At 68.9% G+C, this 24,331-nt stretch overlaps 2 protein-coding genes across 3 annotated transcripts; both read left to right on the top strand.

Moving 5' to 3' along the window:
- Nucleotides 1-365: 365 nt before the first annotated feature.
- On the top strand, nucleotides 366-13,123 carry USF1 (upstream transcription factor 1). 2 transcript variants are annotated; one of them, XM_064176025.1, is made up of 11 exons: nucleotides 366-472; nucleotides 2,272-2,340; nucleotides 2,446-2,495; nucleotides 3,238-3,350; nucleotides 7,236-7,337; nucleotides 8,340-8,508; nucleotides 9,958-10,045; nucleotides 10,670-10,728; nucleotides 11,384-11,478; nucleotides 12,210-12,338; nucleotides 12,441-13,123. In XM_064176025.1, the coding sequence occupies exons 2-11, from the start codon at nucleotides 2,333-2,335 to the stop codon at nucleotides 12,528-12,530; spliced, it is 903 nt and encodes a 300-aa protein (XP_064032095.1). In that variant the 5' UTR covers nucleotides 366-472; nucleotides 2,272-2,332; the 3' UTR covers nucleotides 12,531-13,123. The 2 variants fall into 2 exon arrangements, with proteins under 2 accessions (XP_064032095.1, XP_064032094.1); XM_064176024.1 differs by having other exon boundaries at nucleotides 3,232-3,350.
- Nucleotides 13,124-15,287: 2,164 nt separating this feature from the next.
- F11R (F11 receptor) lies at nucleotides 15,288-23,251 on the top strand. Its single transcript, XM_064175931.1, has 6 exons — nucleotides 15,288-15,414; nucleotides 18,488-18,544; nucleotides 18,942-19,055; nucleotides 20,270-20,413; nucleotides 22,050-22,252; nucleotides 22,994-23,251. The coding sequence occupies exons 1-6, from the start codon at nucleotides 15,336-15,338 to the stop codon at nucleotides 23,249-23,251; spliced, it is 855 nt and encodes a 284-aa protein (XP_064032001.1). The 5' UTR covers nucleotides 15,288-15,335.
- Nucleotides 23,252-24,331: the final 1,080 nt, after the last annotated feature.

The raw sequence follows: 24,331 nt of genomic DNA, 5'->3' as shown, positions 1-24,331 counted from the left end.
GGTGCGAGGCAGGTGGGCGCCGCTGCCCGCACTCAAGATGGCGCCGGGCGGAAGCGCAGCGCTTCGCCGGCTAAGATGGCGCCGCCAGGGGCCCCTCACGGCACTGAGATGGCGCCGGCGGGGCCGGGCGGGAGCCGGAGCCGTGCCCGGGGCCGGGATGGCGAACAGCGGCGGCGGCGGCGCTCCCCCGCCCGCAGGCTTGCGCTGCCTGCCCAGAGATGGCGGCGGGGGGGGCGGTTAGCGGGAGCTGAGGGAGGGGGCGAGGGGCAGGGCGGGGGGGGGGAAGGGGGGGGGAGCTCCGGCAGGGCCTCACTTCCGCCCGCACCCAACATGGCGGCGGCTGCGCCTGCGCCCGGCTCGGCGCCGCTTCCGCCCGCACCCGGCATGGCGTCGCGGCGGCGCCGTGCGCATGTGCGGAGCTCCATGGCGAGACAAGGGGCCGAGCGCGCGCAGGGCGGCCCGCAGCGGAGAGGTACCGGAGGGGGGGGCGGGGGGGGGGGGGGGGAACGGCAGCGGCGCCGGGGCCGGGGCTGGGGCTCGCCCTGCGCCCGCACTGCCTGCCCCGCGCCGCGCCGCGGGGGGCACCGGACCCGGCCCCGGCCCGTCCGCGCTCACCGGCAGCTGCGGGGCCCGGGCCGCGGCTTCGCCCCCGCCCCTGCCCCCCGCACCGGGCCCAGGCCGCCGCCGCCGCCGCCGCTGACCGGCGAGGTGCGGGCCCTGCCCCGGCTGCCGCCGCCCCCCGCTGCGGCTCCCCCTCGGGGTGCGGCTCCCCCGGCTCGGGCCTGTCACTTCCCCGCTCCCAGCCTGGCACCGCCCCCGGGCCTGGCACCGCGCCCCGGGCCCGGACAGCTCCCCCCGGGCCTGGCACCGCGCCCCGGGCCCGGACAGCTCCCCCCGGGCCTGGCACCGCGCCCCGGGCCCGGACAGCTCCCCCCGGGCCTGGCAGCCTCCTCTCGGCCCGGGCCGGACACCCCCCACCGCAGGTGGCTTCGCTGCCCCTCCCAGGCCTGGCACCGGGACCGGGGGCAGGGGACGGGGCCCGGAGGCAGCTGCGGTACCGGCGGGCAGGGCTCGGCTCGGACCGGGCCCGTACTCGGCTTCCTGACTGGGCCCCGCGGGCACCGCAGCCAGGGGGCACCGGTGGCACCGAGGGGCACCGGCATGGGTTTGCTCCCCGGGGGCAGGCAGCAGGTGGGGGCCCAGCGGGCACCCCGGGGGCGAGAGGGCAGCAGGTGGTGCCCGGTGGGCAGTGCCTGGCTGCGGTGGCACTGCCAGGGCCCAGCTTTGCCACCCTCTCTGCGCCTTGGCACCATCCCCGGTGCCAGGCTGCAGTCGCCAGTGCCTGGTTCTGGTGGCTGCTGCCCAACCCTGGTGACCAGCGTGGAGCCAGGCACTGGCATTGGCACTGCCAGGGCACAGTTTTGCCACCTGCACCCTGGCACTGCCCCCGTCCTGATGCCTTGGCACCATCCCTGGTGCCTGATTTTGGTGGCTGATAAGGCTGTGGTGGCACTGCCAGGGCCCAGCTCTGCCATTGCCATGCTGGCATTGCCCCCATCCTGGTGCTTGACTCTGATGACCAGTGTGGTGCCAGCTGTCTGTGGCACTGCCAGGGCTGTTTTACCACCTCCACCCTGGCACTGCTCCCATCTCAGTGCCTTGGCACCATCCTCAGTGCCTGGCTGTGCTGAGCAGCGTGGTGCCAGGGCCCAGCTCTGCCATTGCCATGCTGGCATTGCCCCCATCCTGCTGCCTTGCCAACATTCTCAGTGCCTGGGCTTAGTGACCAGTGTGGTGCCAGGCTACCATGGCACTGCCAGGGCTCAGCTTCCCCATCTCCACCCTGGCATTGCCCCCATCTTGGTGCCTTGGCACCATCCCTGGTGCCTGGTTGTGGTGGCTGATGCTGAGCCAGGCCACCATGGCACTGCCAGGGCCCAGCTTTGCCACCCCCACACTGGCTTTGTCCCCATCCCTGGTGCCTTGGCACTGTCCCTGGTGCCAGGCTGCAGTCACCAGTGCCTGGTTGTGGTGGCTGATGCTGAGCCAGGCCACCATGGCACTGCCAGGGCCCAGCTTTGCCACCTCCGTGTTGACATTGCCCTCATCCTGGTGCTTTGGCACCACCCCTGGTGCCAGGCCACAGGGACTGGCTCTCCCTTTGGTGACCGGTGCCAGGCTGCCGTGGCATGGCCAGGGTGCAGCTCTGCCATGGCCCCGCTGGCATTGCCCCTGTGCTGCTGCCTTGGCACCTGCCTCTTGCCCCCACAGGGCTGTGAGGGCTGCCAGCCTCCCTTGGCGCCTCCCTGCTGATGCCCGTCGGAACGGAGCGATGAAGGGGTGAGTGCCAGGGACCCCCCCAGGTTGGCATCCTGGGCACAGGGAGGGGGAGGGCCTCACCCAGCCCTCACTCTCTGCCTCCTCTTCCTCCCCTGGCCCTGGCAGGCAGCAGAAAGCAGCTGAGACGGAAGAGGGCACAGTGCAGATCCAGGAAGGTGAGCGGGCACCCACCTGTGCCCAGCCCAACCCCCACCTGTGCCCAGCTGCCCCTCAGCCATGCCCAGCCCAACCCCCACCTGTGCCCAGCCCAACCCCCACCTGTGCCCAGCTGCCCCTCAGCCATGCCCAGTCCAACCCCCACCTGTGCCCAGCCCAACCCCCACCTGTGCCCAGCTGCCCCTCAGCCATGCCCAGTTATCCCCACCTGTGCCCAGTCCAACCCCTACCTGTGCCCAGCTGCCCCTCAACCATGCGCAGTCCAACCCCCACCTGTGCCCAGCTGCCCCTCAGCCATGCCCAGTTACCCCCACCTGTGCCCAGCCCAACCTCCACCTGTGCCCAGTTGCCCCTCAGCCATGCCCAGTCCAACCCCCACCTGTGCCCAGCCCAACCCCCACCTGTGCCCAGCTGCCCCTCAGCCATGCCCAGTTACCCCCACCTGTGCCCAGTCCAACCCCTACCTGTGCCCAGCTGCCCCTCAGCCATGCCCAGTCCAACCCCCACCTGTGCCCAGCTGCCCCTCAGCCATGCCCAGTTATCCCCACCTGTACCCAGTTGCCCCCCACTGGTGCCCATTCCACTCCCACCTGCCCCCCACCCATCCAGCTCCCTGGCACCTCTGTGCCCCTTGCTCGCTCCCGAGGCCTTTGGGTGGCACTGGGGCCCCTCCAGGTGTGTGCCCAGGCTGGGTCATGCCCAGGCTGCTGCCCTGATGCCATCTCTTGCCCCAAGGTGCAGTGGCCACGGGCGAGGACCCAACCAGTGTGGCCATTGCCAGCATCCAGTCTGCTGCCACCTTCCCGGACCCCAACATCAAATATGTCTTCAGGACAGAGAATGGTGGCACCCAGGTGGGCACTGGGCACAGGCCCGCGGCCAGGGGCACCCTCTGCTGTGCCAGGAGCGGGGGGCATGGTGGGGGGCGTGTGGGTGCCAAGGGAGGTGTGTGCAGGGTGCCAAGGGGGGTATGTGTAGGGTGCCAAGGGGGGTATGTGTAGGGTGCCAAGGGGGGTGTGTGCAGGGTGCCAAGGGAGGTGTGTGTAGGGTGCCAAGGGAGGTGTGTGCAGGGTGCCAGGGGGGGCTTGTGGAGGGTGCCAGGGGTGTGTGTGCAGGGTGCCAAGGGTGGGTTTGTGTAGGGTGCCAAGGGGGGCGTGTGCAGGGTGCCAAGGGAGGTATGTGCAGGGTGCCAAGGGAAGTGTGTGCAGGGTGCCAGGGGGAGCTTGTGTAGGGTGCCAAGGGAGGCATGTGCAGAGTGCCAAGGGGGGCTGTGTGTAGGGTGCCAAGGGGGGTATGTGCAGGGTGCCAAGGGAGGTGTGTGCAGGGTGCCAAGGGGGGTGTGTGCAGGGTGCCAAGGGGGTGTGTGCAGGGTGCCAAGGGTGGGTTTGTGTAGGGTGCCAAGGGGGGTGTGTGCAGGGTGCCAAGGGAGGTGTGTGCAGGGTGCCAAGGGGGGCTGTGTGCAGGGTGCCAAGGGGGGGCTTGTGTAGGGTGCCAAGGGGGGGCTTGTGTAGGGTGCCAAGGGAGGTGTGTGTAGGGTGCCAAGGGGGGCTGTGTGCAGGGTGCCAAGGGAGGTGTGTGCAGGGTGCCAAGGGAGGTGTGTGCAGGGTGCCAAGGGGGGTGTGTGCAGGGTGCCAAGGGGGTGTGTGCAGGGTGCCAAGGGAGGTGTGTGTAGGGTGCCAAGGGGGGTGTGTGCAGGGTGCCAAGGGAGGTGTGTGCAGGGTGCCAAGGGGGGTGTGTGCAGGGTGCCAAGGGGGGGCTTGTGTAGGGTGCCAAGGGGGGGCTTGTGTAGGGTGCCAAGGGGGTGTGTGCAGGGTGCCAAGGGGGTGTGTGCAGGGTGCCAAGGGAGGTGTGTGCAGGGTGCCAAGGGAGGTGTGTGCAGGGTGCCAAGGGGGGGCTTGTGTAGGGTGCCAAGGGGGGCTGTGTGTAGGGTGCCAAGGGGGGCTGTGTGCAGGGTGCCAAGGGAGGTGTGTGCAGGGTGCCAAGGGAGGTGTGTGCAGGGTGCCAAGGGGGGGCTGTGTGTAGGGTGCCAAGGGGGGCTGTGTGTAGGGTGCCAAGGGAGGCTGTGTGCAGGGTGCCAAGGGAGGTGTGTGCAGGGTGCCAAGGGAGGTGTGTGCAGGGTGCCAAGGGAGGCTGTGTGCAGGGTGCCAAGGGGGGGGTGTGCAGGGTGCCAAGGGGGGGCTTGTGTAGGGTGCCAAGGGGGGGCTTGTGTAGGGTGCCAAGGGGGGCTGTGTGTAGGGTGCCAAGGGGGGCTGTGTGCAGGGTGCCAAGGGAGGTGTGTGCAGGGTGCCACGGGGGGGCTGTGTGTAGGGTGCCAAGGGGGGCTGTGTGTAGGGTGCCAAGGGAGGCTGTGTGCAGGGTGCCAAGGGAGGTGTGTGCAGGGTGCCAAGGGAGGTGTGTGCAGGGTGCCAAGGGGGGGCGTGTGCAGGGTGCCAGGGGGAGCTTGTGTAGGGTGCCAAGGGGGCTGTGTGCAGGGTGCCAAGGGGGGCTGTGTGCAGGGTGCCAAGGGAGGAGTGTGCAGGGTGCCAAGGGGGACTGTGTGCAGGGTGCCAAGGGGGACTGTGTGCAGGGTGCCAAGGGGGACTGTGTGTAGGGTGCCAAGGGAGGTGTGCAGGGTGCCAGGGGGGGTGTTTGGATGGTACCAAGGTGTGTGTGTGGGGGGTGTGCCAAGGAGGCTTGTGGGGGCACATGTGAGGCATGCCAAGGGGGGACTGGGGTGTGCCAAGGGGGGGCAGGTGAGGGCACACCTTGGGGGGCAGGAGGGGGCTCATGGGGCCGTGCCAGGGGGGCACATGTGGGGTGTGCCAGGGGAGTCTGCAGGGTGCCAGGGTTGGGGGGGGGGTGAGAGGCTTTGGGGGGCTCCTGGGGGGGGGGGTTGGGACTGGGCTGAGGCCTGGGAGGGGCTTGGGTGGCTCTGGGGACAGGTTGGGAGGCTTGGGGGGGGCCTGGGGGGGTTTAGGGGGGGTCTGGGGGCATTTGGGGGAGCCTGGGGGGGGGTTAGGGGAGCCTGGGGGGGGTTTAGGGGGGGTCTGGGGGCATTTGGGGGAGCCTGGGGGGGGGGTTTGGAGGGGCATGGGGGAGGTTTGGGGGAGCCTGGGGGGGTTTAGGGGGTCTGGGGGCGTTTGGGGGAGCCGGGGGGGGGGTTGGGGAGCCTGGGGGGGGTTTAGGGGGGTCTGGGGGGGTTTGGGGGGGCCTGGGGGCATTTGGGAGAGCCTGGGGGGGTTTAGGGGTGTTGGGGGGGTTTGGGGGGGCCTGGGGGGGTGTTGGGGGAGCCTGGGGGGGGTTTGGGGGAGCCTGGAGGGGTTTAGGGGGGGTCTGGGGGTGTTTGGGGGAGCCTGGGGGGGTTTAGGGGAACCTGGGGGGGGTTTAGGGAGGCCTGGGGGCATTTGGGGGGGCCTGGGGGGGTTGGGGGGGTCTGGGCATGCTTGTGGCTGGGTTTGAGGTGAATTCTGGCAGTTTTGGGCACTTCTGCTGTGCTTTGAGGCAGAGTTTGATGTTTTGAGGCAGTTTTGGGCTGGGGTTAGGGAATTTTTGGGGGGGGTTGAGTGGATTTGGGGTGGATTTGGGTGGGGCTGGAGTGGATCCTGCCCATTTTGGGTGGGTCTGGGGTGGGTTTGGGTGATTTTGGGTGGGTTTGGGGTGGATTTGGGTGATTTTGGGTGGGTTTGGGGTGGGTCCTGTCCATTTTGGGTGGGTTTGGGGTGGATCCTGCCCGATTTGGGTGGATTTGGGTGATTTTGGGTGGGTCTGGGGTGGATCCTGCCCATTTTGGGTGGGTTTGGGATGGATTTGGGTGATTTTGGGTGGGTCTGGAGTGGATCCTGCCTGGTTTGGGTGGGTTTGGGGTGGATTTGGGTGATTTTGGGTGGGTCTGGGGTGGATCCTGCCCATTTTGGGTGGGTCTGGGTGATTTTGGGTGGGTTTGGGATGGATTTGGGTCATTTTGGGTGGGTTTGGGGTGGATCCTGTCCATTTTGGGTGGGTTTGGGATGGATTTGGGTGATTTTGGGTGGGTCTGGAGTGGATCCTGCCTGGTTTGGGTGGGTTTTGAGTGGGTTTGGGTGATTTTGGGTGGGTTTGGGGTGGATCCTGCCCATTTTGGGTGGGTTTGGGGTGGATCCTGTTCATTTTGGGTGGGTCTGGGGTGGATCCTGCCTGTTTTGGGTGGGTTTGGGGTGGATTTGGGTGATTTTGGGTGGGTTTGGGGTGGATCCTGTTCATTTTGGGTGGGTCTGGGGTGGATCCTGCCCGTTATGGGTGGGTTTTGGGTGGATTTGGGTGGTTTTGGGTGGATCCTGTCCATTTTGGGTGGGTCTGGGGTGGGTCCTGCCCATTTTGGGTGGGTCTGGGGTGGGCCCTGCCCATTTTGGGGGGGTCTGGGGTGGGTCCTGTCCATTTTTGGGTGGCTTTGGGGTTGTTTTGGGGTTGTCTTAGCTGCTTGAGGTAGTTTGAAGCAGTCCTGAGGTGGTTTGGGGTCTCCTTGGGTGGTCTGGGGCTGGGCCTGGGGCGGGGTTGGTGTCTGGGTGTGAGGTTTGGGTCCTTTGGGGTGCTGGGGGGGTTGGGGCTGGCTTGGGGCTCTGCTGTGGAGCAGCTTGGGCTGAGCTGGGGTCATTTTGGGGTAGTTTGAGGTGGGTTTGGGGTCCTTTGGGGTGACCTTGGAGGGCTCTGGGGGGTTTTGGGGGGCTGGGGGGGGGCTGGGGGGGTTGGTGTCTGAGCTGCTGCTGGAGCAGGAGGCTGTGCAGGTGATGTACAGAGTGATCCAAGTGGCCGACGGGCAGCTGGATGGGCAGACAGAGGGCACCAGTGCCATCAGCGGGTACCCAGCCACCCAGTCCATGACACAGGTGGGTGCCAGGGGCAGCCTGCCCACGCTGGGCACCGTGCTGGGGAGCCACAGAGCTTCTTGCCCTCATCCCTGGCCAGCCTGAGGGGCCTGGGTGCTGTTGGTTGGGTGCCACCCTGGGTTGGTTGGGTGCTGTGGTTGGGTACCACCCTGGGTGGGTTGGTTGGTTGGGTGCTGTGGGTTGGGTGCTGTTGGTTGGGTGACACCCTGGGTTGGTTTGGTGCCACCTTGGGTTGGTTGGGTGCTGTTGGTTGGGTGCCCCCGGTAGAGGTTGGTAGGGTGCTGTGGGTTGGTTGGTTGGGTGCTGTGGGTTGGGTGCCACCCTGGGTTGGTTGGTTGGGTGCTACCCCCCTGGGTTGGTTGGTTGGGTGCCAGCCTGGGTTGGTTGGGTGCTGTGGGTTGGGTGCTACCCTGGGTTGGTTGGGTGCTGTGTGTTGGGTGCTGTGGGTTGGGTGCTGTGTGTTGGGTGCCACCCTGGGTTGGTTGGTTGGGTGCTGTGGGTTGGGTGCTACCCTGGGTTGGTTGGTTGGGTGCTGTGGGTTGGGTGCCACCCTGGGTTGGTGGGTTGGGTGCTGTGGGTTGGGTGCCACCCTGGGTTGGTTGGTTGGGTGCTGTTGGTTGGGTGCCACCCTGGGTTGGTTGGTTGGGTGCTGTGGGTTGGGTGCTGTTGGTTGGGTGCCACCCTGGGTTGGTTGGTTGGGTGCTGTAGGTTGGGTGCTGTGGGTTGGGTGCCACCCTGGGTTGGTTGGTTGGGTGTTGTGGGTTGGGTGCTGTGGGTTGGGTGCCACCCTGGGTTAGTTGGTTGGGTGCTGTGGGTTGGGTGCCAGCCTGGGTTGGTTGGTTGGGTGCTGTGGGTTGGGTGCTGTAGGTTGGGTGCCAGCCTGGGTGGGTTGGTTGGGTGCTGTGGGTTGGGTGCTGTGGGTTGGGTGCCCGTGGGGGCGTTGCAGGGGCCCAGGGGGTGCCCGCGGCGGTGCCAGCTGCCGTGGCCGGGTTGTGCCCGCAGGCGGTGATCCAGGGAGCCTTCAGCAGCGAGGAGGGGGTGGAGGCGGAGGCTGGCACCGAGGCGCACTACACCTACTTCCCCTCGGCCGAGGCCTCCGCAGCCACCACCGCCGCCGCCGTGGTCACCACGCAGAGCTCCGACACGCTGCTGGGGCAGCCCACGCCCACCGGTACCGCCCGGCCCGGCCCTGCTCCTCCTCCTCTTCCTCCTCTTCTCCCCTTCTCCTCCTCCTTCTCCTTCTCCCCTCCTCCTCCTCCTCCTCCTTCCCTTCTCCTCCTCCTCCTTCCCTTCTCCTCCTCCTCCTTCCCTTCTCCTCCTCCTCCTCCTCCTTCCCTTCTCCTCCTCCTCCTCCTCCTTCCCTTCTCCTCCTCCTCCTCCTCCTTCCCTTCTCCTCCTCCTCCTTCCCTTCTCCTCCTCCTCCTTCCCTTCTCCTCCTCCTCCTGTCCCCTTCTCCTCCTCCTCCTGTCCCCTTCTCCTCCTCCTCCTGTCCCCTTCTCCTCCTCCTCCTGTCCCCTTCTCCTCCTCCTCCTGTCCCCTTCTCCTCCTCCTCCTTCCCTTCTCCTCCTCCTCCTTCCCTTCTCCTCCTCCTCCTTCCCTTCTCCTCCTCCTCCTTCCCTTCTCCTCCTCCTCCTTCTCCCCTCCTCCTCCTCCTCCTTCTCCTCCTTCTCCCCTCCTCCTCTTCTTCCCCTCCTCCTCCTCCTCCTCTTCTCCCCCTCCTCCTCCTCCTCTTCTCCCCCTCCTCCTCCTCCTCTTCTCCCCCTCCTCCTCCTCCTCTCTCCCCCTCCTCCTCCTCCTCTTCTCCCCTCCTCCTCCTCCTCTTCTCCCCCTCCTCCTCCTCCTCTTCTCCCCCTCCTCCTCCTCCTCTTCTTCCCCTCCTTCTCCTCCTCTTCTTCCCCTCCTCCTCCTCCTCTTCTTCCCCTCCTCCTCCTCCTCCTCTTCTTCCCCTCCTCCTCCTCCTCCTCTTCTTCCCCTCCTCCTCCTCCTCTTCTTCCCCTCCTCCTCCTCCTCTTCTTCCCCTCCTCCTCCTCCTCTTCTTCCCCTCCTCCTCCTCCTCTTCTTCCCCTCCTCCTCCTCCTCCTCCTTCTCCTCCTCCTTCTCTCCTCCTCCTCCTCCTCCTTCTCCCCTCCTCCTCCTTCTCCCCTTCTCCTCCTTCTCCCCTTCTCCTCCTCCTCCTCCTCCTTCTCTCCTCCTCCTCCTCCTTCTCTCCTCCTCCTCCTCCTCCTTCACTCCTCCTTTCTCTCCTCCTCCTCTCCTCCTCCTTCTCTCCTCCTCCTCCTCCTTCTCCCCTTCTCCTCCTCCTTCTCCCCTTCTCCTCCTCCTTCTCCCCTTCTCCTCCTCCTTCTCCCCTTCTCCTCCTCCTTCTCCCCTTCTCCTCCTCCTTCTCCCCTCCCTCCTCCTCCTTTACCCCTCCCTCCTCCTTCTCCCTCCCTCCTCCTTCTCCCCTCCCTCCTCCTCCTCTTCCTCCCCTCCTCCTCCTCCTCCTCCTCCTCCTCCTCCTCCTCCTCCTCCTCCTCCTCCTCCTCCTCCTCCTCCTCCTCTTCTTTCTCCCCCTCCTCCTTCTCCCCTCCCCCCTTCTCCCCTCCTCCTCCTCCTCACCTCCTGCCCTTGCCCTCCCCAGGTCAGTTCTTCGTCATGATGTCCCCGCAGGAGGTGCTGCAGGGTGGCACTCAGAGGTCCATTGCCCCCCGGGCACATCCCTACTCGCCGTGAGTGCCAGGGGGTGCTGCTGGGCACAGATGCCCTCGGGGGGGTGCCAAGGGGCTCCAGTGGTGACCCAGGAGCTGCTTCTGCTGGCCCAGGGGATCCTTTTGGTGGCCCAAGGGCTTCCCTCTTGGCCCAGGGCATTGCTGGGGTGGCCCAGGGGGGTCCATCCAGAGGGTTCCTGTGGTGGCCCAGCTGGCTCTGCTGGTGGCCCAAGGGCCTGCTTTGGTGGCCCCAGGGCAGCTTCTGGTGGCCCCAGGGCACCTGAAAGTGCCAAGGGAGCGGCAGGGGTGGGGCACTTGGAGCTACTGGGGAAGGCACCAGGGGGTATGGGGAAGATGCTGGGGGGCACTGATGGCACTGGGGGGCACTGATGGCACTGGGGGGCAACTGGGAGGGCACTTGGAGGGCACTGGAAAAGGTGCCACAGGGTGGCAGAAGGTACTGGGGGCCACTGGGAGCACTGGAAGGCACTGGGGGGGCTACTGGGAGGGCACTGGAAAAGGTGCCACAGGGTGGTAGAAGGCACTGGGGGAGCTACTGGGAGGGCACTGGCAGGTGGCTGTGGTGGTGCCAGGGGGGCATGGCAGTGGTGCCACACCAGTGTGACCAGTGCCAACCCCCCCCAGGAAGTCGGAGGCCCCACGGGCAACCCGGGATGAGAAGCGCCGGGCACAGCACAACGAAGGTTGGCACCTTGGGGGGCATTGTCAGCTGGGGGTGCCCATGGTGGGCACAGGAGTCTGAGGAGGGTGCCCACAGTGGGGGTCTCAGAGGTCTGGGTGCCCACATTGGGGAGTGTCAGAGGTCTGGGTGCCCACATGGGGGAGTCTCAGGGGTCTGGGTGCCCACATGGGGGAGCCTCAGGGGTCCGGGTGCCCACATGGGGGAGCCTCAGGGGTCCGGGTGCCCACATGGGGGAGCCTCAGGGTCTGGGTGCCCACATGGGGGAATCTCAGAGGTCTGGGTGCCCACATGGGGGAGTCTCAGGGCTCTGGGTGCCCACATGGGGGAGTCTCAGGGCTCTGGGTGCCCACACTGGGGAGCCTCAGGGGTCTGGGTGCCCACAGGGGAGACTCTGGGCTCTGGGTGCCCACATGGGGGAGCCTCAGGGGTCTGGGTGCCCACAGGGGAGGCTCTGGGGCTCTGGGTGCCCACATGGGGGAGTCTCTGGGGTCCGGGTGCCCACATGGGGGAGCCTCAGGGGTCTGGGTGCCCACAGGGGAGGCTCTGGGGCTCTGGGTGCCCACAGCTGTGGGGTATGTGTGTGTGGGGGAGGGCTCAGGGGCCAGCAGGTGCCCACGTCTGGGGCTCACCCCTGGCACCCCTGGCACCCCTGGCAGTGGAGCGGCGGCGCCGGGACAAGATCAACAACTGGATCGTGCAGCTCTCCAAGATCATCCCTGACTGCTCCATGGAGAACACCAAGTCTGGGCAGGTCAGCTGCCCCTGGCACCCGCAGCCTGGCACTGCCACCCGCAGCCTGGCACTGCCACCCGCAGCCTGGCACTGCCAGCCAGAGCGCCCCCAGTGGCTGCCCGTGAGGGGCCCCAGGGGTCTGGGTGCTCACATTGGGATCATAGGAAGCTGAGTGCCCACACTGGGGGGTCACACTGGGGGTCTCAGGGGTCTGGGTGCCCACCTGGGAGTCTCGGGTCTGGGTGCCCACCTGGGAGTCTCAGGGGTCTGGGTGCCCACCTGGGGGTCTCAGGGGTCTGGGTGCCCACCTGAGAGGCTCTCAGAGAGCTGTTGCCCACCTGGGAGTCCCAGGGGTCTGGGTGCCCACCTGGGAGTCTCAGGGGTCTGGGTGCCCAGCTGGGGATCTCAGGGGTCTGGGTGCCCACCTGGGAGTCCCAGTGGTCTGGGTGCCTACCTGGGGGTCTCAGGGGTCTGGGTGCCCAGCTGGGGGTGTCAGGGGTCTGAGTGCCCACCTGGGAGTCTCAGGAGTCTGGGTGCCCACCTGGGAGTCTCAGTGGTCTGCATGCCAATGCTGGGGCGTCTCAGGGGTCTGGGTGCCCACCTGGGAGTCTCAGTGGTCTGGATGCCAATGCTGGGGAGTCTCAGGGGTCTGGGTGCCCACCTGGGTGGCTCTCAGGGGTCAGGGGCAGGGAGCTGAGGTGCAGGGGGTGCCAGCTGCCTACTGCTGTCGCTGTGCCCTGCCCATGCCAGAGCAAAGGAGGGATCCTGTCCAAGGCCTGCGACTACATCCAGGAGCTGCGGCAGAGCAACCTGCGCCTGTCGGAGGAGCTGCAGGGCCTGGACCAGCTGCAGATGGACAACGAAGTGCTCAGGCAGCAGGTGAGTGCCCGGCGAGGTGCCAGCCTGAGGGGGAGGGGTGGCACAGCCCCCGGGGGGCCTGCCTGTGGGCAGCCATCCCTCCCTCTGCCCCCTCTTTGCCAGGTGGAGGAGCTGAAGAACAAGAACCTGATCCTGCGGGCACAGCTGCGCCAGCACGGGGTGGAGATCGTCATCAAGAACGATGCCCACTGACGGGCACCACGGCGGGCACCGGGGGGGGTGAAGGGGGGTGGGAGGAGGAGGGCACGAGGAGAGGGCACTAAATGTGCCCTTCACCCCCAGCACCCTAAACCGTGCCCCCCCCCCCCCCGGCGTGACACGAGGACCCTTTTTGGTTTCTGTGCCCAGCACCAACCGCTCAGGTTGGCACCTCCTGTCCTGCCCTCCCCTACACACACACACTCTGCCAGCCCCGTGCCAACGCTCCCTGCCCTGCTCTCGGCCAGGCGGGCACCGGCCCTGCTGTGTGACCCCTCCCCCCCCACCCAGCCCCTCCCTCAGTGTCCCCTCCCCCCCTCCCCCCAGCCTCTGCCCTCCCCCAACCTCCTTCCTCCCCCCACCCCCCCCAGGGGCCTTGCCCCTCTCTCTTGTAGGGGCAGAGCTGGGCACGGTGCCCTCCTGCCCACCTCCCCCCTCCCCCCCCCCCCCGCGGCTGGCACGGCCTCGGGCTGGGAATTTTTTTTAAACCTCTTTGGAATTGAAGGAAAAAAAAAAACAACAAAAAAAACCCAAAAAAAGCTCCAGAAAAAGAAAAAAATAAACGAGAGAGGAGGTTTGGTTTTGCAGCTGCTGAGGGCATCGCTGTGGGCATCGCTGAGGGCATCACTGAGGGTGTCATTGTGGGCACCTCTGTGGGCACCGCTGTGGGCATCCCTGAGGGAATCACTATGGGCATCCCTGAGGGCATCACTGAGGGCATCGCTGTGGGTACCTCTGTGGGCATCGCTGAGGGCATCGCTGTGGGCACCTCTGAGGACATCCCTGAGGGCATCGCTGTGGGCATCTCTGTGGGCACCTCTGAGGGCATCGCTGAGGGCATCGCTGAGGGTGTCATTGTGGGCACCTCTGTGGGCGTCGCTGTGGGCATCCCTGAGGGCATCACTGAGGGAATCACTGTGGGCATCGCTGAGGGCATCCCTGTGGGCATTGCTGTGGGCGTCGCTGTGGGCACCGCTGAGGGCATTGCTGTGGGCACCTCCGTGGGCATTGCTGTGGGCACCTCCGTGGGCATCACTGTGGGCATCGCTGTGGGCGTCGCTGTGGGCACCACTGAGGGCATTGCTGTGGACACTTCCGTGGGCATCACTGTGGACACCTCTGAGGGCATCAGTGTGGGCATCGCTGTGGGCACCCCTGAGGGCATTGCTGTGGGCATTGCTGTAGGCACCTCTGTGGGCACCGCTGAGGGCATCGCTGTGGGCACCTCTGAGGGCATCGCTGTGGGCATCGCTGTGGGCACCTCTGAGGGCATCACTGTGGGCATCGCTGTGGGCATCACTGTGGGCATCGCTGTGGGCATCGCTGAGGGCATCACTGTGGGCATTGCTGAGGGCATCCCGAGGGCATTGCTGTGGGCACCGCTGAGGGCACCGCTGTGGGCACCTCTGAGGGCATCGCTGTGGGCATCGCTGAGGGCATCGCTGAGGGCATCCCTGAGGGCATTGCTGTGGGCACCTCTGAGGGCATTGCTGAGGGCATCGCTGTGGGCACCTCTGTGGGCACCTCTGAGGGCATTGCTGTGGGCATCCCTGAGGGTGTCATTGTGGGCACCTCTGAGGGCATCGCTGTGGGCACCTCTGAGGGCAATGCTGTGGGCACCCCTGAGGGCATCCCTGAGGGCATCCCTGAGGGCGTCGCTGAGGGCATCACTGGGGGCATCGCTGTGGGCATTGCTGAGGGCATTGCTGTGGGCACCTCTGAGGGCATCGCTGTGGTCATTGCTATGGGCACCTGTGAGGGCATCACTGTGGGCATCGCTGTAGACACTGCTGTGGGCACCTCTGAGGGCACCCATGAGGGCATCCCTGAGGGTATCGCTGAGGGCATGACTGAGAGCATCACTGTGGGCACCTCTGAGGGCATCTTTGTGGGCACCCTTGTGGGCATCCCTGAGGGCAACACTGAGGGCACTGGGGGGGCACTGGCAGCACTGGGGGGGTGCCGGAGGCGCTGGGGGGGTTCCTGGCAGCACCGGGGGGGTACCGGCGGCGCTGGGGGGGTCCTGGCAGCACCGGGGGGGTACCGGCGGCGCTGGGGGGGTTCCTGGCAGCACCGGGGGGGTACCGGCGGCGCTGGGGGGGCTCCTGGCAGCACTCGGGGGGTACCGGCGGCACTGGGGGGGTACCGGCGGCGCTGGGGGGGGGGGTCCTGGCAGCACTGGGGGGTTCCTGGCAGCACCGGGGGGGTACCGGCGGCGCTGGGGGGGGTCCTGGCAGCACCGGGGGGGTACCGGCGGCGCTGGGGGGTTCCTGGCAGCACCGGGGGGGTACCGGCGGCTTTGGGGGTGGCTCCTGGCAGCACCGGGGGGGTCCTGGCAGCACCGGGGGGGTACCGGCGGCTTTGGGGGTGGCTCCTGGCAGCACCGGGGGGGTACCGGCGGCGCTGAGGTTCCGCCGGGCCCGCTGCAGGCGTCAGGCTCCGTCGCCATGGCAACGCCGGGCCCCGCCCCCGAGACCAGCCGCGAGGGGCTCCGCGGGCTCCCATTGGCCAGAAGTTTCCCCTCGCTATCCGATTGGTCGAGCGGCCTCGCCTCCTCCCGCACCTGCCGCGCGCGCGGCCCCCTCCGCCTCAGCCAATCAAAGCGGCGCCGTGGCGCTAAACCAGCCAATCGGCGGAGCGGACGTGGGGGCGTGGTTTTCACCTTGACGAGACAGGCAGCGCAGCCAATGGGAGGCGGGGGGAGGCGGGAGGGGGCGGGGCTCTCCGGCACCTGGCCGAGCGGGCGGGGCGGGGCCGCACCTGGGCTGGGGCTCGCAGAGCGGCGGCGGCGGCGGCGCCATGGCGGGAGCGGAGCGGCGGGGACCTGGGGTCCGGCCCCGGCCGCTGCTGCTGCTGCTCCTCCTCGGGGCGGCGGTCGGTGAGTGCCCGGCGAGGGAGGAGGCGGCCACGAGGGGCTCGAACAATGGGCGGCCGCGACCAGAGCGGCGGCGGAGCAGCCCCGGAGGGTGGGGGACGGGACCGGTATCGGGTGGCGGTGAGGCCCTCGTGGAGGTTTTGGTACCGGGCAGGGGGCGGGAGCCGTCCCCTGGGTGTGTGGCGGTACCGAAGGGGTGGCGGGAGCGCGACCCGGGTCGGTGCTGTCACCAGAAGGGTCCTGGATCCCCGGAGGAGAGCCGGTATCGGGTGGCGGTGGCTCCCCCAGGACGGTTTCGGTACCGGAGGAGAGGCGGAAAGACCCTCCCGGGGCGCTGCCGGTACTGGAGGGGTGGCGGGAGGGTCTCCCCGGTCAGTGCTGGGACCGGAAGGGTGGTGGATCCCCACGAGGGAGCCGGTATCGGGTGGCGGTGGGGACCCCGCGGCGGTTTCGGTACCGGAGGGGTGGCGTAAGCGTCCCTCGGGGCAGTCCTGGTACCGGAGGGGTGGCGTAAGCGTCCCTCGGGTCCGTCCCAGTACCGGAGGGGTGGCGTAAGCGTCCCTCGGGTCCGTCCCGGTACCGGAGGGGTGGCGTAAGCGTCCCTCGGGTCCGTCCCGGTACCGGAGGGGTGGCGTAAGCGTCCCTCGGGTCCGTCCCGGTACCGGCGTGTCTCTCGTTTTGGCGGGTCTGATACCGGAGAAGGGCGGGGGTTGGGGAGGTGTTGCCCGGAAAGGAGCCCGGTACCGGGCTGGGTGGGTTCCCCCGGTGCCAAGGCCGTACTCCGGGAGCTCCGTTTGTATCGGGGCAGGGAAGATTCACGGGAGGGGCCCCTCGGTGCCGCCGTGCACGGCGATAACGGAGCTATTAATAACCCGGTGGGACGCTCCGGTGCTGCGGGCACCTCCAGTCCCGAGGAGCTGCTGCCCCTCCCCCCCCCCCGGTTTGCGTTCCGGGGAGGGGACACCGGAGCCCTCCGCCGGGAGCCTCCCGGGACTCCCGAAGCTCTCCGGTGCCCCCCAGCTGAGCCTTGCTCCCGGGGAGGGGCAGGAACCGGAGTCACCGACCCCATCCCACCGCCCCCCCGGGAGGGGGGGTGCAGGGGAGCGGCGGGGACGGGTCCGGTTGGCTGCGATCGGTGGTGCCAGAGGTGTGCCCGCGTGGGCATCGGCTGGTGCCCGCCTCGGCCCGGTTACCGCCGGTACCACCGAGCCACCGACGGCCGAAAGCCCGCGGGGGGGTGGGGGGGGCCCTCGGTAGCTCTTTCCTGTCCCTGCCGCGCGGTCACTTCCCTGCCATTGTCCCGGGACAATCCCAGCCCCGGCCGGGATTAACCCCAGCCTGGCAGCGCCCCGCCGGGTGCCAGCCGCTGCCGCCGCCCCGGGCACCCCTCGGGCACCCTGCGGCTGTCCCCTCCCCGTGCCGAGGCCACCCAGGGGGACCCCAAAGCCTTCTCCCACCTTGAGGGGGGGAGGGGGGTGCGGGCGTGGGAGACCTTCCCGCTCCGAGCGGTGCCCTCCCCTGTGCCCCCCGCACTGCTCCGAGCAGTGCCCTCCCCTGTGCCCCCCGCATTGCTTCGAGCGGTGCCCCCCACTCCCGTGCCCCCCCCGCACTGCTCCGAGCGGTGCTCCCCCCCGTGCCCCCCGCACTGCTCCGAGCGGTGCCCCCCACTCCCGTGCCCCCTCCGCTGCACCGAGCGGTGCCCCCCCCGTGCCCCCCCTGCTCCTCCGAGCAGTGCCCCCCCGTGCCCCCCGAACTGGTCGGAGCGGTGCCCTTCGTGCCCCCCCCGCACTGCTCCGAGCGGTGCCCCCTGCGCCCCCCGCACTGCTCCGAGCGGTGCCCCCCGTGCCCCCCGCACTGCTCCGAGCGGTGCCCCCCGTGCCCCCCACACTGGTCGGAGCGGTGCCCCCCTGCGCCCCCCGCACTGCTCCGAACGGTGCCCCCTGCGCCCCCCGCACTCCTCCGAACGGTGCCCCCCACTCCCGGGCCCCCCCCCCACTGTTCCGAGCGGTGCACTCCCCTGTGCCCCCCGCACTGCTCCGAGCGGTGCCCTCCCCTGTGCCCCCCGCACTGGTCGGAGCGGTACCCCCCCGTGCCCCCCGCACTGCTCCGAGCGGTGCCCCCCCCCGTGCCCCCCTCCCCCACAGCTCCGAGCGGTGCCCCCCCCCCCGTGCCCCGCACCTTGGGAAACCTTCGGAGCTTGGAGGCATCAAATTGTCCCCCCCCAGGTCCCTTCCCACCCACCCCTGCCCAGGATGGCTTTGGGCCGCTGGTGCCAGCCTGGGTTTGGCTCGGGGTGCAAAGGTGGCATGGGGACAAGGCTGAGTGCCACCTCCCGGCGTGACTCACCCGCGGTGGCACTGCGGGGGCGGCTGCGCTGGGGGGCACCGACCTAGAGGGCAGGGGACACTCGCGTGGAGTGCCACCGTGGGCTGCGTGGTGCCACCGTGGGCTGCGTGGTGCCACCGTGGGCTGTATCCCATCAGAGCTGTGTTGTTGCCACTGTGGGCTGCCACCGTGGGCACTGTGGGTTGTGTGGTGCCACCCCAGGGCTGTGTTGTGCCATGATAGGGGTGCCCCGGTGGGTGCTGTGGTGCCACCGTGGGCTCTGTGGTGCCGTCGTGGTCTGACGCCACCGTTGGCTGTGTTGTGCCAACATGAGCTGCCACGGGGTGTTGTGTTGTGCCACCACAGGCTGTGTTGTGCCACATCAGAGCTGTGTTGTGCCACCGTGAGCCGCGCGGTGCCACAGTGTGTGTTGCGTTGTGCCACCGCAGGCTGTGTTGTGCCACCCTGGGGCGCCACAGGGTGTTGTGTTGTTCCCCATTGCGCTGTGCGGTGCCAGCCTGGGCTGCCGGTGCCCCGGTGGTGCCCGCCCGGGCGTCGCAGGGTGGGCAGGGTGGGGCTGCTGTGCCCTGGCCCGGAGCAGGCTGGACAGGATTTTCCAGCTCCTGCAGCTGGCACCCGCGGGCAGCCAGGCTCAGCGTGAGGTCACCACCCTGGGTGCCCTCAGGGGCTCCTGGTGACCTCCCTGCCCCGGCTGCCCGGGTGCCATCTCTGTGTTCTTTCTCCCCCACAGCGTCACTCGTGGGTGCCCAGGTCACCACTGAGACCAAGGAGGTGCCTGAGCATCAATGTGAGTCCCTCCTGGCACCCCCCTGGCACCTGCTTGCCAGTTCTTGCCTTCCTCTTGCCACCTCCTTGATCCCCTTGTGGCCTCCTTGCCACCCCCTTGGTGCCCTTTGCCATCCTCTTGGCATCACCCAGGGTCCCCCTCCTTGCCTTTCCCTTTCCTCTCCCTTCACCCCCCCTTGCCACTCTCTGGCGCCCCCTTGGCACTCCTTGGCACCCCCTTGCCATCACCCAGCACCCACCCCCTTGCCACCCACCTGGCATCCCCCAGGGTCGCTGTGCCCCTCTGGGTGGGTTCTGCCCTCTCGTGGCTGGAGCGGGGAGGGGTTGTGGGGGTCGCAGGAGGGCAGTGCCAGCGCCGGGCCCTGGCATGTGCCCACACCTGGCTGTGCCCCTGGCAGCTGTGGACATTCCCTGTGCCGCCTTCCGCTCCAGCGCTGCCAACCCCCGCATCGAGTGGAAGTTCCAGCGCGGGAACTCCCTGCTGCTGTTCTACTACGGCAAGGAGCTGACAGGTGGGGGCGGGGGGGGCAGGTGGGGGCAGGCTGGGGGCAGGTGGGGGCAGGTGGGGGCAGGCTGGGGGCAGGTGGGGGCAGCCTGGGGACAGGTGGGGGCAGACTGGGGACAGTCTAGGGACAGTCTGGGGACAGGTGGGGGCAGATTGGGGGCAGACTGGGGACAGGTGGGGGCAGACTGGGGACAGGTGGGGGCAGACTGGGGACAGTCTAGGGACAGTCTGGGGACAGGTGGGGGCAGCCTGGGGACAAATGGGGGCAGCCTGGGGGCAGGTGGGGGCAGACTGGGGCAGACTGGGGGCAGGTGGGGACAGGTGGGGGCAGCTGGGGGCAGCTGGGGGCAGGTGGGGACAGATGGGGGCAGACTGGGGGCAGGTGAGGGCAGACTGGGGACAAATGGGGACAGCTGGGGACAGCCTGCAGGCAGGTGGGGACAGACTGGGGGCAGGTGGGGACAGGTGGGGGCTGCCTGGGGACAGGTGGGGACAGGTGGGGACAGGTGGGGGCAGACTGGGGACAGGTGGGGGCAGACTGGGGGCAGCCTGGGGGCAGACTGGGGACAGGTGGGGACAGGTGGGGGCAGCCTGGGGGCAGCCTGGGGACAGGTGGGGACAGCCTGAGGACCCCTTAGGCACAAGCCTGGGGGCACCAAGGGGATGCCTTGGGGACAGGCTTGGGGACACCCTGGGGAGAAGGCTGGGGGCACCGAGGGGACACCGAGGGGATACTTTGGGGGCACCGAGGGGGCACTGAGGGGATACTTTGGGGGCACCGAGGGGACACTTTGGGGACACTGAGGGGATACTTTGGGGGCACCGAGGGGACACCGAGGGGACACTTTGGGGACACCGAGGGGATACTTTGGGGGCACCGAGGGGACACTGAGGGGATACTTTGGGGACACTTTGGGGGCACCGAGGGGATACTTTGGGGGCACCAAGGGGGCACTGAGGGGACACTTTGGGGGCACTGAGGGGACACTTTGGGGACACTGAGGGGATACTTTGGGGGCACCGAGGGGATACTTTGGGGACACCCTGGGGGCACCTTGGGGACAGTTTTAGGGACTCCTTGAGGACAATGCTGGGGACAGGTCTGGGGACAGCTTTGGGGCACCTTAGGGGTGCTTGGGGGACACCAAGCCGGGGAGGGCTTTCTGCGCCCTCCCCGTGCCCACCCCGTGCCCACCCTGTGCCCGCCCTGTGCCCCCGCAGAGCCCTACCGCAGCCGGGTGCAGTTCTCGCCCACCAGCATCCGCCTGAGCGGTGCCAGCAGGGCAGACTCTGGGCGCTACATCTGCGAGGTGGTAGGGGAGGGAGGTGACATTGCCCGCTCCGAGGTCACCCTCATCGTGCAGGGTAAGGCACCGCCCCTGGGCACGGCCCTGGGCACGGCCCCCCTGCCCCTGGGCATGGCCCCTGCCCCCCGGCCCTGGGCACTGTCCCCCTTGCCCCTGGGCACGGCCCCTGCCCACCTGCCCCTGGGCACGGCCCCTGCCCCTCTGCCCCTGGGCACTGTGCCCCTCTTCCCCTGGGCACAGCCCCTGCCCCCCTGCCCCTGGGCACGGCTCTGCCCACCTGGCCCTGGGCACTGTCCCCCCCTGCCCCTGGGCACAGCCCCTGCCCCCCTGCTCCTGGGCATGGCTCTGCCCACCTGGCCCTGGGCACTGTCCCCCTTGCCCCTGGGCACGGCCCCTGTCCCCCTTGCCCCTGGGCATGGCCCCTGCCCCTCTGCCCCTGGGCATGACCCCTCTGCCCCTGAGCACAGCCCCTGCCCACTTGGCCCTGGGCACAGCCTCTGCCTGCCTGGCCCTGGGCACTGTCCCCCTTGCCCCTGGGCACGGCCCCTGCCCCTCTGCCCCTGGGCATGACCCCTCTGCCCCTGAGCACAGCCCCTGCTCCCCTGGCCCTGGGCACGGCCTCTGCCCCACTGGGCACAGCCCCTGCCCCCCTGCCCCTGGGTACAGCCTCTGCCTGCCTGGCCCTGGGCACTGTCCCCCTTGCCCCTGAGCACAGCCCCTGCCCCCCTGCCCCTGGGCACGGCTCTGCCCACCTGGCCCTGGGCACTGTCCCCCCTGCCCCTGGGCATGGCCTCTGCCCCTGGGCACGGCCCTTGCCCACCTGGGCACAGCCCCTGCCCCTCTGCCCCTGGGCGCAGACCCCTCTGCCCCTGAGCACAGCCCCTGCCCACTTGGCCCTGGGCACGGCCCCTGCTCCCCTGCTCCCCTGCTCCCCTGGGCACGGCCCCTGCCCCTCTGGCCCTGGGCACAGCCCACCTGCCCCTGGGCACGGCCCCTGCCCACCTGGCCCTGGGCACTGTCCCCCTCTGCCCCTGGGCACAGCCCCTGCCCCTCTGCCCCTGAGCACAGCCCCTGCCCACTTGGCCCTGGACACGGCCCCTGCCCCGCTGGGCACAGCTCCTGCCCCCCTGCCCCTGGGCACGGCTCTGCCCACCTGCCCCTGGGCACTGTCCCCTCTGCCCCTGGGCATGGTCCCTGCCCCCTGGGCACAGCCTCTGCCCCTGGGCACAGCCTCTGCCTGCCTGGCCCTGGGCACTGTCCCCCTTGCCCCTGGGCATGGCCCTGGGCACAGCTCCCCTGGCGCTGGGCACGGCCCCTGTCCCCCTGGCCCTGGGCACAGCCCCCCTGCCCCTGGGCACAGCCCCTGCCCCAGGCTCACCTGAGGGTGGCAGAAGCGTTGGCACCCAGCGGGCTGTGGTCTGGGAGGAGCCAAACCTCATCGCAGCTGGCACCTGGGGGCAGCCAGACAGAGCCACAGCTCGGCCCCAGCTCCTTGGGAGGGCACCAAGCTGGGGGCAGTTGGGCACAGCTCTTGTCCTGGCACCTCCTGGTGCCACCCAGCTGGCTTGGTGACCTCACTTCCTGTCCCCACCGCCTCTTGGGCATGGACTCTGCCACCCTCCCACCCCCCACTAGTGCCCACCGAGTGCCCAGCGGGCACCGAGCCCTGCCTGACTGCCTTGCCTGTCCCTCAGTGCCACCCTCCAAGCCCGTGGCCCACGTGCCCTCCTCGGGCACCATTGGCAGCAGGGCTGTGCTGCGCTGCACCGAGACCGAGGGCTCCCCACCCCCCACCTTCCGCTGGTACAAGGATGGCATCTTGATGCCCACCAGCCCCAAGGGCAGCTCTGCCTTCCGGAACTCCTCCTACACCCAGGACTCCACCACGGGCGAGCTGGTGAGCGCTGCGGGCACCGTGCTGGGGGCACCACACTGTGGGCACTGTGCTGTGGGCACCGTGCTGGGGGCATCACACTATGGGCACCGTGCTGTGGGCACTGTGCTGGGGGCACCACACTATGGGCACCGTGCTGGGGGCATCACACTATGGGCACTGTGCTGCGGGCACCACACTGTGGGCACCATGCTGCGGGCACCATGCTGCAGGCACTGCGCTGCGGGCACCACGCTATGGGCACCATGCTGCGGGCACCATGCTGCGGGCACTGCGCTGCGGGCACCACGCTATGGGCACCATGCTGCGGGCACCATGCTGTGGGCACCATGCTGCAGGCACTGCGCTGTGGGCACCATGCTGTGAGCACCACACTACGGGCACCGTGCTGCAGGCACCGTGCTGTGGGCACCACACTATGGGCACCACACTATGGGCACCGTGCTGCGGGCACCACACTGCAGGCACCACACTGCAGGAACCACACTGTGGGCACTGCACTGTGGGCACCATGCTGCAGGCACTGCCCTATGGGCACCACACTATGGGCACCGTGCTGCAGGCACCATGCTGTGGGCACCGTGCTGCAGGCACCACACTATGGGCACCGTGCTGCGAGTGCCATGCTGTGGGCACTGCGTTGTGGGCACCGCACTGTGAGCACCATGCTGCGGGCACCGTGCTGCGGGCACCATGCTGGCACCTGCCTGGCACCGGTGCCCCTCAGTAGCCTGTGCCCCGCAGGTCTTCGAGCCCCTGAGCGCCTTCGACTCGGGGGAGTACTCCTGCGAGGCCTCCAACAACGTTGGCACCCCCCAGAAGTCCGACGGTGCCCGCTTGGAAGCCAGTGAGGACCTGCTGCCAGGGGCTGGTGCCACCTGCCTGGCCTCAGCAGGCTGCTGTGGGGCTGCTCTGCCTGGCACATGGCACCGCTGGGGTTACACTGGGGCGGGCAGTGCCAGGGGGGGTTGGCATCGGTCATGCCAGGCTGGGAAAGGTTGATTGGGGGTGGTTGGGGTAAGCCTGGGGGAGGTGAGCCTGGGGGGGTGGGGGCGACCCTGGGGGGGTGACCCCGAGGGGGTGGGGGTGACCCTGGGGGGTGACCCCGAGGGGGTGGGGGTGACCCTGGGGGTGGTGACCCTGGGGGGGGGGATGGTGACCTTGGGGGTGATTGGGGTGACCCTGGGAGGGTGACCCCGGGGGGGGTTGGGGGTGACCCTGGGGGTGGTGACCCTGGGGGGGGGATGGTGACCTTAGGGAGGATGGGGGTGACCCTGGGGGTGGTGACCCCGGGAGGGGTGGGGGTGACCTTGGGGGTGATTGGGGTGACCCTGGGAGAGTGACCCCGGGGGGGTGAGGGTGGCCCTGGGGGGGGGATGGTGACCCTAGGGAGGATGGGAGTGACCTTGGGGGTGATGGCCCTGGGGGGGGGTGGTGGTGGCCTCTGGGAGGATGGGGGCGACCCTGGGGGGGTGACCCCGGGGGGGTGAGGGTGACCCTGGGGGTGGTGACCTTGGGGGTGATTGGGGTGACCCTGGGAGGGTGACCTTGGGGGTGATGACCCTGGGGGGGGGTGTGACCTTGGGGGTGGTTGGGGTCACCCTGCAGGGGGTGGGAGTGACCCTGAGGGTGTTTGGGGTGACTGTGGGGGTGGTGACCTCGGGGAGGATGGGGGTGACCCTGAGGGGGTGGCCCCGGGGGGGGGTGGGGGTGACCCTGAGGGGGTGGCCCCGGGGGGGGGGGGGGTGACCTTGGGGGTGGTTGGGGTGATGGGAGTGATGATCCTGGGGGGGGGATGGTGACCTTAGGGAGGATGGGGGTGACCCTGGGGGGGGTGACCCTGGGGGGGTGACCTTGGAGATGATGACCCTGGGGGGTGTGGGGGTGACCTTGGGGGTGGTTGGAGTGACCCTGGGGGGGGTGACCTTGGGAGGGGATTGTGACCTTGGCAGTGGTGACCTTGGTGTAGGCGACCCTGGGGGGAGGTTGGGGTGACCTTGGGGGTGGTGACCCGAGGTGGGGGGGGGGGAGGGTGTGTGACCTTGGGGGTGGTTGGGGTGACTCTGGGAGGGTGACCTCGGG

Source organism: Pogoniulus pusillus, chromosome 43 (assembly GCF_015220805.1).
Source record: "Pogoniulus pusillus isolate bPogPus1 chromosome 43, bPogPus1.pri, whole genome shotgun sequence".
In the NCBI taxonomy this organism is placed as follows: domain Eukaryota; kingdom Metazoa; phylum Chordata; class Aves; order Piciformes; family Lybiidae; genus Pogoniulus; species Pogoniulus pusillus.
Note: the sequence above shows the minus strand (reverse complement) of the source record. Positions and strands in the feature narration are given on the sequence as shown.

Coding starts and splice junctions, on each gene's coding strand:
- F11R (XM_064175931.1), top strand. CDS start 15,336: ATGGCGGGAGCGGAGCGGCGGGGACCTGGGGTCCGGCCCCGGCCGCTG. Junction 15,415..18,487: donor CCTCCTCGGGGCGGCGGTCG/GTGAGTGCCCGG, acceptor TCTCCCCCACAG/CGTCACTCGTGGGTGCCCAG. Junction 18,545..18,941: donor GGAGGTGCCTGAGCATCAAT/GTGAGTCCCTCC, acceptor TGCCCCTGGCAG/CTGTGGACATTCCCTGTGCC.
- USF1 (XM_064176024.1), top strand. Junction 10,729..11,383: donor CCGGGCACAGCACAACGAAG/GTTGGCACCTTG, acceptor CACCCCTGGCAG/TGGAGCGGCGGCGCCGGGAC. Junction 11,479..12,209: donor AGAACACCAAGTCTGGGCAG/GTCAGCTGCCCC, acceptor TGCCCATGCCAG/AGCAAAGGAGGGATCCTGTC.